The 16,005-nt window shown below is 46.3% G+C and overlaps 1 protein-coding gene across 1 annotated transcript; it reads right to left on the bottom strand.

The window, feature by feature from the left end:
* Positions 1-2,279: 2,279 nt before the first annotated feature.
* Positions 2,280-13,427, bottom strand: VPS51 (VPS51 subunit of GARP complex). Its single transcript, XM_040410067.1, has 10 exons — positions 13,260-13,427; positions 11,159-11,288; positions 10,926-11,072; positions 9,968-10,187; positions 7,844-8,552; positions 7,082-7,297; positions 5,299-5,517; positions 4,651-4,772; positions 4,478-4,565; positions 2,280-2,716 (listed from the first exon to the last, which is right to left on the bottom strand). Exons 1-10 carry the CDS (start codon positions 13,425-13,427, stop codon positions 2,456-2,458), a joined length of 2,280 nt encoding a protein of 759 aa, XP_040266001.1. The 3' UTR covers positions 2,280-2,455.
* Between the last annotated feature and the right edge of the window lie 2,578 nt (positions 13,428-16,005).

Genomic DNA, 16,005 nt, shown 5'->3' with positions numbered 1-16,005 from the left:
CCAAAGCGCTGAGCCACTTGCCACGAAAATGGACTTCGCCCAAGACTCCATACGGCGATCCACAGGATCCTGAAGGGCTGAGCCATCGGCAACCGGAATGGCAGTGTGTTTGGGGAGGCGTGCTACCTGAGGGTCCACCTTGGGAGGAGAGGACCATTTAGCCACCCAATCCGCCGGAAAGGGATAAAGCATTAAAAAAACGTTTAATGGAGGTCTAAATTTGAAATGACCTAAAGCAGATCAAGCCGCTTGGACGTGCTAAAGCGATGATCTGGATGGTCCCACACCTTGGCAATGACAACCGAAAAGTCGTCATGCAAGGGGAAGGCTTTACAAGTTTGCCTGGAATGGAGAAAAGACACTCCCTGCTGACTCTTGGAGGGAGAGTCATCAGGCACCTGGAAGGTGCCACGGACAGCAGAAACTAAGCTGTCCACCATGGAAGCAACTTGGGAAGATTGTTCCGGATCCATATCTGAGTCACCCATCTCCCCATGGGACAGAACTTCCCCTGGGAGGATGCTTCCGAGAGTGGCCCATGGGGGGAGGGGATGCTGAGACGTCAGAGGGGGAATGACGTCCTGCTCTCGGCGGTTTGTGCGAAGGTCTGCCCCTTTTAAGGCACTCTTCTGAGGAGGGCACAGACTTCACAGGTGGGGATTTATCAACCAAACGACCCAAGAGAGAAAGGGTGGATTGGGATATTTTAGAGAGGTCCTCCACTGCCCGAGATAAGGCACGGGCCCAGTCCGGTCCCACACGGTCAGGGCGGTCATGCAGCTGCGTAGGCTGGGGGGGGGGGGGGATGTAGGCAGAACCTGTGTGGGCGCACAGCATATAGAGTCCGGCTGGCCGCAAGGGAACTTAATTTTGCATTTCACACATGCATACCGTAATAAGTGGCGGCTGTTAGCATGCGGGGGGACACTAGTGGGTTCGGACATGCCTGCCCACTACTGTTCTCAAAGCTGTAGAGGGAAGGAACCGTCTTACCAGTATGCAGGGGACCCAGGCTCCTGTGGTCCCTGAAGAATCGTGCTGCCGACTGAAGCTGGATCCACGCAGATGGCTGCAGACCTGCTGACTTCTCCGAGCCGCGGCGGGAAGCCTAGCCCCGCCCCCTCGTGTCACTGTGGAAGGCGCCGATTACGGCCTACACTCCACAGAAGCCAGGGTCTAAATTTTCGGCGTGCAGCCGACTGTGAGGCACTTCCAGTCGCCCAGAGAATGGAGGGACCCGGAGCGGAGCAAGGAAGCCCACCCTGCAGCCCGGGAAGAAGCCAGTGCGGGCCGAAGCCTGAAATCTGGGAAGGCCCGACATGAAGCGTGGGCCTAAAGTGAAGCGGAAGGTACCAGGGGAAACTGTAACAGCGTGGGCCCCCCTCCAGACCTGCACCTCGCTGTCACCCTCAAGAATTAAAGAATCTAAATCACCTACCCTAATGCGGTGACAGAGGGTGGAGGGTGCAGGATAATACTTACCCAATCCCGGTTACTCACCCCATCTTCATCCTCTTCTCGTCACCCCACCTCATAGTACCAGCAGGGTCACCTCCTTAGCAGCTGGCACCCGAAGTGGCAGGAGTCTGGTATGGCGAAGGGGGTCTCGACGGATCCAGGTGACCCTTTGGCAGGCGGGAAGCAGGGGAGCTGGGCTGCCCTTGTCCACCTTTGCTTCTTGTTGGGGGGTCGAACGGTGAGGGAATCCGACACCGGCCTAGCTCCCGGGGTAGACAGAGGGGCTAGGCGCCTCTGTTTCCCTTACCTAAAAAGGAAAAAAGATAATACAAAAAAGAAAAAATAACAAAAGGAAGCTACCCTGCGAGCAGGGAGGTCTGCCTCCTACGACACTAAGCTAAAAACTGATATGCTCTCTACAGGCTGGAGGGGGTATAGTCGGCAGGGGAGGAGTTATCACTTTTCAGCCTAGTGTTGCCTCCTAGTGGCAGCAGCAGCTATACCCACGGTCCTGTGTCCCCCAATGATACGAACGAGAAATTGCATTAGCAAATAAGTGTGCCTTAGTGTTCCATTATACTGTGTCAGTACATTGTACAACTACACACTCTTCCCATGCTGATCTACTTCACGAGTCAGATACCAACTCTAGGACTAAATTCTATTTTCTAATTTTTTGTAAAGTCCTGTAATGACAGGAGCATGGGTGGCCCTGGAGATGTGGCCACCAGAAAGGTGCAGCTTCACCTGTAGAAAAAAAAGTTTCTCTGGATACTGAATTTATGGAGTGCAGCTTAAAAAAAGACTTTTAAAAATACACATTAATATTTTATTTTAAATATTACAGTATCTTAAATTTAACATTCTGCCACCTACTGTTCATTACACCACCGTATTCCCCATTTATATACAGACCACACAAATGTGTGTTTGAGATATATACAATCCACACATTCCTTTCTTATATATACAGATCTGAGAGAACTACGTCCTTCTGTCAGCCCCTCTCACAGATGACCTCAATCACGCTCTGCTCCATGGGTGCAGGGTCTAAGCATCGGTGAGCAGCACTGCCCACAACCTCATCCAAAAGGCAATGGACTAAATTCTCATCACTGACAAAGCGCCACAGGTAGAGCTGCAGGTAATGGCAATCTACTTGTATCTGCTGGAGACCAAAGCGACCAAATGTTCTTAGGCGAACACATTCAAGGAAAGTCTTAAGGCTGATCTTAATAATTCCTGTAAGAATAGAGACCTGAAAAAGAAAGATATTCATTATAAGTATATGGAAGAAAAAAGTGAAATCCAAGAAAGTAATAAAACATGCAACTCAAAATCAGATAAATAAAATGGATCTGGTATGACATAGTTTGACATATAACACCATACTTGTACATCATGTATGAGCAGGACCGGTATACAATCTATGGATCAGTAACTTATAATATACTGGATGAATCAATATTTGGATCCCGCTAATTAGCAGAATAAAGGGGCTGCTATGTCTAGTACTTCAGGAATGTCCCACACATACCCAGGTATGGCACTGCCCCTATCAATTGACAGAAATCCCAGGGGGAGGACCCCCACAGAAGAAATCTTAATGTCCTAGCATAAGGATGGGCCATCAATATTAAAGTCTTGGGGGAAAAAAACTTTAATATACAAGCTTTACCTTGCTACCTTTGTTAAAGTTTTAAGGGAACCAGTCACCATGAAAATGCAGTGCAATCTGCAGAAGATCTGTGATTGACAGCTATCTCTGCATACACAGTCATAGAGTGAAGGCTGTCAGTCACCGAGAGGACTGCCTCCTGGACTTCAAAGCCCAGAAATTGAAATGGATAAATTACAAGTTATGCTGAATCTTTTCCCAACAAACTATGGGGGACATTTATGAAGACTGGCAATTTAGACGCCGGTCTTCGCTCCTCTTGCGCTGACTGTTCATCCGCCTAATTTATGTAGAGGCACCGGCCTCTACATAACTTAGGCGGACTTTACACTTGTCTAAGTCAACGCCAACTCTCTTGCTGGTGTAGATTTAGACCATTTTCTATGCCTAAAACAGGAGTAGAAAACGATAAATGAGACTGCCTTGCCGGGCCACCTTTTTTCCTGCCCCCTTTTGTAGACCTGGCGTGAGCGGGGAAAAATTCACAGATTGCGGCGCCTCCACTTAACTTAATCACAGATTGCGGCGCAAATAACCTTTGCATCGCAGTCTGCAACAGATATATGCCAAAAAAGTGGCATATACCTGTTTGTAAAATGACCCCCTATATATCAATCTGCTCAGCTCCTTCTGTTCTATAACATGGCGCTGGTAGATCAGACACCATGTTCAATGTGACAGGTTCCCCTTAAGACTCAATGTAATATACCTTCAATCTTAAGGCTGTCTGTCATTCCATTTACAAGAACAAACAACCTCCACTCCTATGCAGCTCAGCTAATGATCTGAAAAAAGAACAATCAAGGGAGTTTGTAGTTTTCTATACTCATATTTAAAGGGGTTATTCAGGAATGGATAACAATGACTTATCCTCAGGATTGGTCATCATTATCAGATCGACGGGGTAAGAGTCCGACCACCCCCGCCGATCAGCTGTTATGGGAAGCTGCCACATTCACATGAGCTCTGGTGAGCGCAGCTAGCCCCGAACATCTCTCTCAAGCACAGTGCCGTACATTGTATAGTGGCTGTGCTTGGTATTGCAGCCCAGTCCCATTCACTTCAATGTGGCTGAACTGCAACTAGGCCACGCGACAGATGTACGGTGCCATCACAAGGCCTAGGAAGAGGCGGCAGCGCTCACAAAGACCGGCGTCTAAACCACCAGTTTTCATAAATGTCCTGAGGATAGGACATCAATATTTATTACCAGATAACCCCTTTAACATCTCTGCCATAAAGACAACATGTTCATCTACCCTTCTACAGATAACACAATGTGTGCCCACAGAGGCAAAAGAATGCAAACCCATGAGAACTGGAAGGCATCAATAATTTTACCTTGTTGAACTGGACGGTGCTGAAGATGTCTATTCTCTCAGAGAACAGCTTCTGGATGTTGCTTAGAAGGTTTGTATCAAGAGGAGCACTGGTAGCAAGAAGGGAACAGCATTAATAGTCTGCTTTTTAAAGAAAGTGTAATTAGCGTATGGTAGTAGGTGTCTTCCACTTACCTTGGAGTGTAGCTCTGAGCATATCTCCCCTGCAGTCGAGAGCTGCTATATACAGAGAAGGTTCGTTTACTAGAATCACTGCTGTGAGCTTTCCGGACTCCTTCCTCATACAAGAGTCCCACCTGGGAAAATAAATGGTTAACTGGCTTGTGCATTAATGAACACTGGTATAACTGCTTCCACTAATTTTTTGACACTGGGATAGGCGCTGTAATCCTACATGTTTCCATGCCTAACCAGATAGAGAGGTCAGACCCAGCTTATGGGGTATTACCATGATGTAAAAGATAACCTCTCTCTAGGATAGGCCACCACCTAGGTTTGGTGGAGCTTACAACATCTGGACTCTCATCTATCTGTAAGAAAGAAGGAGCAGTGCTACTGTCCATCACAGCAATGCTCCTGTCTAATTACTATAGAGGTAACTACACTTAAATGAGGTCAAAGCCACCCTCCCCGTTTATTACTGAATTTACCAATAGCACTCCCTAGTCAGCCACAGTCACAGTCATTATAAAGTAAGTGGACTATTACACGATTAAACTCGACAGCAGCAAAGATCTGGCAGAAGAAAATGAGATTCAGGAGAAATATTCGGACAAATAATACATTCTGCAAGTACACTGTAGAGTTACAGGCTAAGCTCACCTGCACATCTACACCAGTGATATCTTCAACTACTCGCTTCATGACAGCTCGAACATTTCGGGGTTCAATGGTCATCACCCAGTCTCTGGTTTCAACACTTTTGCGTAACATCTGAGAAATGACTAGCCCCTGGGATTTCACATACTGGTTGAGGAGAGTCTGGGCTGTGGATCGAGCCAAGGAACAGAGAGTGCTGACGGGGGTTACGGGAGAGTGGTCCTAAACATAGGAGAAAGGAACACAGCTGAGGTCTGCCATAAAGGACAACCACCGAGTAGCAGTTGTGAGAAAACAGGAGTCGAGGCTCGTTCACACAAGCATAAAATTCATGCCCGTTTTAAATATCTTTAGATATTAAGTCCCGATTCCAATGCAGAACATGGCTAATAAACAGGGGCAGTCTGGCCTTAGACCCCACTGGAGAAATTCCAGGTGGAACGATACTCAGTGGGCTGCCCAAACCTCCCAAACAGCTGACGGACGCAGGTCCCCCCTGAATTCAACTGTTTAACCATAATACTGCAGCGGGGCACGGGAGTCCATGGTTTCCTGCCCCGCCAATCACCCCGAAAGTGAATGGCAGAACCTGAAGCCTATGATGCAGTATGTCTGCATCCCGATTTTCTTTTTCCACGGCCACTTGATCAATGGGGGACATTACTGGAGGCACTGTAGGGGCATTATTATTACGACTGGCACTATAGGCAGTATAATTATTACTGGGGGGCACTGTGAGGCATCATTATTACTGGAGGCACAATATGGGGCATTATTATTGAACGCACTATAGCGGGCATTATCATTACTGCAGCGCAATACTGGCATTTTAATACTGGGGCACTAAGAGGGCATTAATATTACTGGGGGCACAACATGGTGTATAATGGGAACATTATAGGGAGACTCAGGGGCATTATAGTGACTGGGTGCACTATAGGGGGCATTAGCATTACTGGGTGCACTATAGGGGGCATTATTAATACCAGCAGCACTACAGGAGCATTATTATTGCTGGGGGCATTATTATTATTACTGAAGGCAATTTTTTCTGCAGTATATTATTTGGGGGCTTTGGGGAGCCCAGTAGGCACAGGGCTAGGTAGTATTTTGCACTCCACTGTGGTACTTGGATCTGCTGGGGAAGTACCGTATATTGTGTTGTACTGTGGTAATTGTTTCTGCTGGGGAAGTATTTTGTACTGCACTATGGTACTATGGATCTGCTAGAGGAGTATATTGTGCTGCACTGTGGTACTTGATCTGCTGGAAGACTATATTGAGCTGCAATGTGGTATTGGGTTTTCCTGGGGCTGTATATTGTGCTAAACTTTGGTATTTGGTTTTGCTGCAGAACCAAACACCAACGTATAGCACAATATATTGCCACTTTACGATATTTCTGGCCTGATTTGACTTGGCCCCACCTTTTGCCATTCTGTGCCCACCTACAACGTGGGGTCACTTTTTTCCAGGGTCACTCTTAATTCTTAGTCCACCCCTGCTAACAGAGACTATATGTATTTTACAGGCCACATTGACCTGTTTAGGGAGAACACACATAACAGGAGCCTACGATAGAGGATGCTGTGTATTTAGAAATGCAAATCGAAATACAGATTTATAAAGCTACAGCACAGGGAGTATCTCAATTATTACGAGCTCCTTCTGGAATTGTTATGGAGCTATAATAGAAGAGAAATATGCTTGTGTGAACGAATATGCTTTACTGAAAATAAGATAAACTTTGCATATGGAAATAAAATAAACACACATGGGCTTTTACCTGTCCGAGAAACTGTTCATCTGTTAGAGTTAGTATGTAGCTAATGGTTGAAGTCTCATAGTCCAGGCAGAGGCGAGACAGGAGCAACAGCAGCAGTGGCGGAGTATTGGCTCCTTTCTCTCCTGGGGAATCACAGAACTGTTGAGCTGTCTGGCACACAGACTTGATGAATGCTACAATCAATCCTTCACGGACACCCTGACTGCAGAACTCACCCTGAAAGGAAGTTATAAGTAGAAGGTCTATTAGAATAAGAGGGCATTGTAATGTAAGAACTATATACAAACAAACAGAAAAAATGGCGGGAAGTGCTCAAACCCATATGCAGTTGTGCATATATATATACAGGGGGGCAAATCCTGCACTTGTGGCCCGTTGCTAATGGCGATCCCCAGCAAAAATGCATACAGTGGAGGATGACCGCAGCGAACCACAAGTACCACAATAGACATCCTACACAAGATAGCAATTATGTGGATGTGATAACCAATATAACAATATAATAATAGCAAAGACAGGTGCACACCACGCCAAGGTTTCTCAAGTAGCTTGAGTGTTAGGACCCGAGCTACTTGAGGAACCTTGGCACGGTGCTCGGGCTCAGACATGTCCTCCACAGTAGGACATGTTGGCGAATCTCTCAATTTTAACATCAGTTTGAGGGTTTAGTGAGACCGCAGAGTGCACCTGTCTTTGCTATTATTATAATGTAAGAACTAGGAAACTGGATATAACAACCAATATATTTCAACTCCCACTCACCTTGAAGTATGGCTTGTCTGAGAAAGCCACATCTTTAGCAGTGAAGAGATGCACAGAAGCCAAAACAGATTTGATTTGATTTAAAACAGAACCCGAAAGCATCGACAGTAAGTCACCAAGAGCTGGTGGCTCTTTGCCAGGGACCCTTGGAGCAGCCAGGGCTTGTCGAACATCAGTGATGCAAACTTGGAAGAAGTCTTTCAAGGCTTGCAGGTATTGAGATAGTCGCTCCTGTGCTGCCCTCACTACAATCAGTGTGCCCCTTCTATTAAAACTACATCCTGGTACCAACTTAGAAGGAGCCTGCAGTCGTCTGTGGAATCGATCCAAAGCTCTTACTAATAGAGAGTTGTCCCCCGGATTCTTTTCTTCTCGCAGGCGTTTCTCCACTAATTCAAAGTAACCTTCACTCAGTTCATCCAAGAACTTAGTCAACTTTTCCTCAGCCATTTGAGCTGTGCTTCCTGGCTCCTTGCAGAAAAGGCTCTGGTAAGATGCTGCCAGGAGACAGGCGTCACTTATAAATCCACCACAGCCCCGGTCAACAAACTCCAGAATATCACTGGCCCCTTCTAACTCGGAGAGGTGGGAGGCCAGCCGTCCACGACCATGGGCTAGGAATTCATCACAGAGAAGATGAGCTGGTTCTTCTAAGCTTAAGAGGAGCTCCACACATTCAGAGAGGTTCTGCGGAGAAGAGGAAGGATCCCTAAAAAGAAACACCAGAATGCTTAGTGATCGATGATATACCAAGAAATTTAGCCAGTCAGCCATTACCAACATTAAAGTGACCCTGATTTGCTTTTTTTTTTATACCTTCTATGTACACGGTATTAAAAAAAACAATCACAGACCTTTCAGTTATCAATGACTATGCTAAGTTTTACTTAACGCCTTAAGGACCCAAGACGACAATGCTCGTCCTAAATGGCCGGTACTTTGCACCCCAGGACGAGCACTCTAGTTCTGCCCCCCCCCCCCCAATGTGCGGTGCCGCGATCAGCAGCACGTATCCGGCTGTTACTGACAGCCGGATCCCTGCTGCATCCACCAGCATCGGTGATAACGCAGGTAAACTAGCAGTGTATTAAACTGTGTAATACACTAATAGTCAATGCAGTACAATACAGATGTAGTGTGCTGCATTGAAACAGGGGTCAGACCCTATAATGTTGAAGTCCCATAGTGGGACAAAAAAAAAAAATAATAAAAGTGAAAAAAAGTGTTTTTAACAATAAAAAGAATGTCAAATTCTATAAAAAAAAAGAAGAAAGCCCCTTTCTCATAAAAAGAGACATAAAATTGTAAAGGGGCCAGTGATATAAAATAAATTGTGTAACCTAAAAATGATAAGCCGAACTCCAAAAACAAGTTGTTTCCATCAATGTAGTATAGCCCTGTGAAGATCTACATAGATAATATTCTGGTTATGGATAGACATGAGGGTAACGCTGGACCTGCAGTGGTCTGAAGGGTAGGTTCAGGCTCCCTGAAAGTGCCCATACGCTATTTAATAGTAATAAACCATTGGCGGTTTTGCATCTTATTTTTACCTCTTTTCCCACTGGTAAAACTACGTTCTTTGTACAGTACTACACAATATAAAGTCTAAGGGTACTTTCACACTAGCGGTTTTCTTTTCCGGCATAGAGTTCTGTCCTAGGGGCTCTTCACCGGAAAAGAACTGATAGGTTTATCCCTATGCATTCTGAATGGAGAGTAATCCGTTCAGGATGCGTCAGGATGTCTTCAGTTCAGTCATTTTGACTGATCAGGACGGAGATAATACCGCAGCATGCTACCGTTTTATCTCAGGCCCAAAAAACTGAACACTTGCCTGAATGCCGGATCCAGCATTTTTTTTTTTTCATAGGAATGTATTAGTGCCGAATCTGGCATTCAAAATACCGGAAATGTTAAAAAAATAAATAAATCCGGATCCGTTTCTCCGGATGACACTGGAAAGACGGAGCCGGCATTTCAATGCATTTGTAAGACGGATCAGGATCTTGATCCGTCTTACAAATGCCATCAGCTGGCATACGTTTTGTTCCGGCGATGGAACTGCTTGCCGGATCACTCTGCCGCAAGTGTGAAAGTAGCCTAAGACTTAAAACCACATACCTGAATCTCTGGCGCAGGGTGTCTGCCAACCCTGCCATGATGGCCTGGCAGTCAGTCTGGATGCCATGGAAGGAAGGCATATGCTGGTACTGATGGAGTACACTGCGCGCTTTAGCATGATAGGACACAGCCTGGACATAAGCACCAAGCTCGATGCACTTTTTCAGACGAGCTGGAAGTTCAAACAAGAACTGCAACTTTCGAAGCAGAGTGTGGACACCTGGATTGTACAGAAAGTGGCATCAGCAGAAGTCCGCAGATGGTTAGATTAACCTTTACACAGGCGTCTTCTATACATTCTACAAACTATTTAACTGGGGGGGGGGGGGATAAAACCTGAAATCATCCATACAAATTATGAATACGAAGCTTTCTATAGACATCGGCAGAATACTGCCCTGACTACTTCTACAATCTTGACTCAAGTCTCAACCTGCCATAGAAGTCGACTGTAATGGCCACTTTTGACCATCTCAGCTCACCGCCATTTGAGAAGATTGTTCCCGATGACACATTGTACATGATGGAAAGATTTTGTCTGCCAAAAATGTGATTTTTTTCCCTGTGGGCTTAAACTACATGAGCATGACATGATCAGCCAAGCCGTGTCCCTGATCTGCCAGTTTATCTGGTAAATGGCTGCAGACATCACCATCTGGTCTGGAGGGACAAATAACTGGATACAGAGACTCTGTCAGCAGTTTTGACCATGTAAAGCTGCTGACAGCACTGAATAGGGGCTGGGGAGTGCAGTACGGACATACCTTTTACCATCAGGATATGTGTGCACTTATTGTGACAGATTCTGCTCCTGTAAGTGCACTGGAGACGGGGCTCTCGGCATCACTGCAGCGGATGGGCTGGGAACCACTGAGGCCAGTGACCATAGACTGGACGTCACCCATTATAATGCTGGTCATTAGATACTGGCCAACAATAAGTGCCGCCCTCCACTCACCGCTAAGCTTCGTAATGTGCTGATGTCTCTCCTGCAGGGTACTGCTGATGCGAGCACTAAACTCTGTGATTACCGCCATGTTGGTGGCTAGTCCATCCATCTCATCTTCCATCTTTTTGAAATCATTCTTCATCTTCCGGATGGTGTCTGAGGAATATAAATGCCAATTAGCACAGTGGATGCAGGTGGTGCACGGGATGTGTAGATTTCCCATATTAGCTTCTTGTACCTACCTGTTGCAGAGATGAACTTATTATAATTCTCATACACCAGAGTCTGCATGTCACTGTCCAGAGCTCGTATCTGACGGACCATGTCAGCCTCAATGTCCATCAGCTCAGGCAGTGATTTCTCCTTCCTCAGCTGCATGTAAATGATGAAAATATACAGTTAGTACTAATAAAAGCAAACAGCAGATTATAGCACTATAATAATAAAGCAAAGAAGATTATAGCACTATATTAGCTAAATTGCTCTACATTTGTTTTTTTTCCCGAATATTCCCTATATATAGGAATCATGACTTCAGATAGAAAAAAATATTGCTACGGTATATATTCTTGTTTTAGAATATTACGAGTATTCTAAAAAACGAATATATAGCACTAGATCGAATATATTAATTTTTTTTGAATATTCGTCATTTTTTGCCATCTGAAGTCATGATTCCTCCCTGCTTAAGTTAGCAAGAAGCAGGGAGGAATCATGTTTTTAGTAGTGATGAGCGGCAGGGGCAATATTCGAATTTGTGATATTTCACAAATATTTGGGCAAATATTCTCCATATATTCGAGAATTTGTTATCTCCAGTCATTATTTTCTTGATAGCGGAAATCGGCTTGCGATAAAAACTCGCATTACAAAAATTCGCAATCAACACTACTCCTAAAGTCAAAGATACTGCAGCCTTCTCATTGGCCCACAAGCTTGAAACAGGGAGGGGTCATGTGTACGATTAAAAAAAAATCTCGAATATTCAAAATTACAAATATATATCACTATATTCTAAATATTCGCAAATTCTCGAAGTGCCGATATTCGCGATAAAAATTTGAATATTCGTGATCAACACTAGTAGAAGACTGTCACTCATCAGCAGGCAGAGCAGGAATTTATCAATGACCAGGACTCCTCTCAGGTGGCCGTGACTTTTCCAGGCCCAGTCTGCAATGTTTGTGATGTTGGTTCTCAACAACCACTTACTTTTTACTGATAAATGACAGACGGCTGAAATCAACTCACCGGTCTCTACTTTATGCTGCGGTTAGTATGGGCAGCATAAAGGTGATGACAGGTTCCCTTTAAGCACACTTAAAAATTGTCACTTGCCGGCGGCAGATCATGCTGTGAAATGACGATCTGCCGCCGGTGGTCAGTATGGGAACAAGTGATGGCATAACGATCGCTCCTCCCCATACTGTGGAGGACATTTCTGCATGTAATAGCAGCCGACTCTTCCGCTGACGAGGAAGGAACGCTTCCGATAATCGTCTGCTTGATGTTTTAATGTCATACAGCCCTAAGACTCTTAAAGGGAATCACCAAGATCTTGGACTATTACCTGCAGTAATACAGGACTAGCACTGCAGATAAGGAGTCCAGATCTCTGTTTTCCTACTGCCCCCGACCCCTCGCTATCAAAGCTGCGCTGAAATACACAGTCCAGACTGCTGGAGAGGACTCCTGTGCGCATGCACAGCCTCCATGTATTTCAGTGCAGCTCTGAGCGCTGACAGCAGGGGGAAAAGGGGGCAGTAGAAAAGTAACGAATTGTGGCCTGGACTCCTTATGTGCAGGACTAGTCATGTATTACATTCCCTTTAAGGCAGGCATCCTCAAACTGCGGCCCTCCAGCTGTTGCAAAACTACAACTCCCAGCATGCACAAACAGCCTACGGGTATCAGCCTTCAGCAGTTTGAGGGGAACCAGTCACCTGGTTTGGGGCTACTAACCCTCCAGCATGCTGTTATAACTGCCTGGTTGCATTTACCAGGAGGTGAGGTGCGCATGCGCAGTGTATGTAAAGCACACGCCCCCTGATTCTGTGTCCTGGACTCCTCCAGGTAAGTTATATATTCACTGACTGAACTTTGCAGGGACGGACCCTAAACCTCAGCTGCATAAGGATGTGCTGATGGTTTTGCTGACAGGTTGCATTTAATTACTATCTGAAAGGGGAATAAGGGAGGTTATTAAGGGGTTAAAAGGGGTTTTCTGAGACTAAGCAATAATGGCTTATCAAATACCATTGGCACAACCTACTAGCTTGTCTGCTACAACCTGACAGCTGACGTCACACATCTCTGGGCAGCTCTGAGTTAAAGTGACGTCACCTTGGTGAGGTAATGCTCTGGGTTGAAATGCACTCCATCGATATCAGTGGGGTCCAGCAACTTCTCGCTGCTTTTGCCTTCGTCATTTATTCCGTAATAGAGCTTCAGCATTCCGTGAGCTTTTCTTCTCTTCCCCTCCTCTTCCTCAGTCCCAGCAGTAGTCGCCATCTTCGCCGTGCAAAGCGAAGAAGAACTGCGCAGGCGCGCGCACAGCTGATTCCTGCGCAGGCGCAGTGTGATCGGACTGTCCCTCTTGCCGTCGTGGGCGGCGCATGCGCGCAGTGTTCTGTGGCGGCCACGAGGGGAGCAGCACGTCCCTAGTCGCATCTCGTGTTCTTGTTTCCTGCGTAGAAAATGCAGAATAACCAGGGGGATATTCCAACCACATACAGAAGGAGTTGTCCGCTTTTCCAAGGAGATCCTCAGGATAGGTCATCAATATAGGAAAAGTGGAAAGGCCCTTTAAGGGGTGTTCCCATCTGGATGTTTCTAGCAACAGGATATGGTATAAATGCCCTATAGGAGTGGGGGCCTCCTTCCTCAAGTATGGACCCCGCAGGCCATGCACAGGCGGCTTTCCCCATTCACTGCTATGGGGCTTCCAAAAATAACCGAGCTCTGGCAGACGCCCCTAATTTATGATAACAATTAGCGTTAAGCGACGCGAGCTTTGGATGCTTCATCCAAAACTTCTGAATAATACTGTACACCCGATGCTTCTTTTCTGGGTGTAGGCTGACGTCATCGGCGCAGGCGCACTGTGGAAGGTGTGGGCAAGCGAGCATCCTACTCTGAGCGCCTGCGCTAAATGAGGACCGGTACGGCGCAGGATTTTATGGGCAGAGAGGGCCAGCGAGAGGAGGAGAGCGCTCGCTGGCCCTGTCAATCAAGTGGAGGAGGGAACGTTTTTTTAGACCGAGGATGCGGCGGCTACCAGCAAGTAACCGCCCAACTTGCTGGCAGTGAAGAAATTTGCATATCACAAAAGTACTATTTTTAAAGAATTTAAAGCACAGCCAGAGGTAAGAGGGGTATATATGGACTCAGCTTGGGTTCTGACTAATACCTCGGAACCGAAGCAGAGTTCAGTTTCAAGTTTTAAAGTGGTTTACCACTTTAAAAATCAACTACCGAAGTTATTCAACGAATTCACGCACAACTTCGCGAATACCTAACTTCGGCTCATCGGAGCCCATACATTCTAATACTGTACGGAGACCAATCTCTGTACAGTATTATTCCGAAGTTTTGAACAAATTGACTTCGAATGAAGCATCCAAAGCTCGCTTCGCTCATTACTAGGGCTGCACGATATATAAAAAAAAATAATCAAATCACGATAATCGCCAAATGCGATATGGCGATTTGGCCGACCCGAAAATGCTGCGATTATATATGAGGGGGCTCTGCGCACATAACTGGCTTTGTGTGTAAAATATTTTACTACTGTCTGAAACAATCTCTCTCCTATTGATAACATGGCCGCCTCTGTACTCACTGTCACTATGAATGCACTGCAGCGAGCGGCCCGGCCGACGCGTGACTGACGTCACTTAGTCACGCTCCTGCTTCCTGAATTAAGTGGGAGGAGCGTTACTAAGTGACGTCAGTCACGCGCCGGCCCGCTCGCTGCAGTGCATTCATAGTGAAAGTGAGTACAGAGGCGGCCATTTTATCAATAGGAGAGAGCTTGTTTCAGACACTAGTAAAATACTTTACACACAAAGCCAGTTATGTGCGCAGTTTAGGACACATGAGGGGGACCAGCATAAGATGCTATATGTGTGTCTTATGCTGGCCCCCCTCATGGCCCTATGTGTCATAGCACACATCCCCTATAACAGCGTCCTCCACAGATCCCCCATAACGGCGTCATCCACAGATCCCCCACATGACGGCGTCATCCACAGATCCCCCACATGACGGCGTCATCCACAGATCCCCCACATGACGGCGTCATCCACAGATCCCCCACATGACGGCGTCATCCACAGATCCCCCACATGACGGCGTCCTCCACAGATGCCCCACATGACGGCGTCCTCCACAGATGCCCCACATGACGGCGTCCTCCACAGATGCCCCACATGACGGCGTCCTCCACAGATGCCCCACATGACGGCATCCTCCACAGATGCCCCACATGACGGCGTCCTCCACAGATGCCCCACATGACGGCGTCCTCCACAGATGCCCCATAACAGTGCATCATCCACAGATCCCCATACCCAGCAGCGTCAGCGGCTCATATGGGAAAATCCAAGCAAATAGACCTCTAGCACAATTCCCTTAAAATATCACATCGCATATCGTTATCGCAATTTTTAGGGCCCTAATCGCAATTGCACAAAATTCCCATATCGTGCAGCCCTACTCATTACTAATAATGCCAATGTCACAGGGCTCATGTACATGAGCGTATTTTGCATCCGTGTTCAGTCTGGAATTGTTATGCGTCCACAAAAAAAAAAAAAGTGCTGTCCGCATCTGTATGTCTGTTTCCGAAAAATATAGAACAGGGATCAGCAACCTCTGGGACATCAACTGTTCTGAAACTACAACTCCCAGAATCTTCCTTTTCACTTCTATGAGAGTTACAAGAACAGCTGAGCAAGTGTGCATGCTGGGAGTTGTAGTTTCACAGTAACTGGAGTGCCGAAGGTTGCTGATCCCTGTTATAGAACATGTATCGCAGACAAGAATAGTCATCTCCATTAATGGGAATGAGTAAATTCCCAAATGCACA

This window comes from Bufo bufo, chromosome 10, assembly GCF_905171765.1.
Source record: "Bufo bufo chromosome 10, aBufBuf1.1, whole genome shotgun sequence".
In the NCBI taxonomy this organism is placed as follows: Eukaryota; Metazoa; Chordata; class Amphibia; order Anura; family Bufonidae; genus Bufo; species Bufo bufo.
This window is presented reverse-complemented; position numbering and strand designations above follow the sequence as displayed.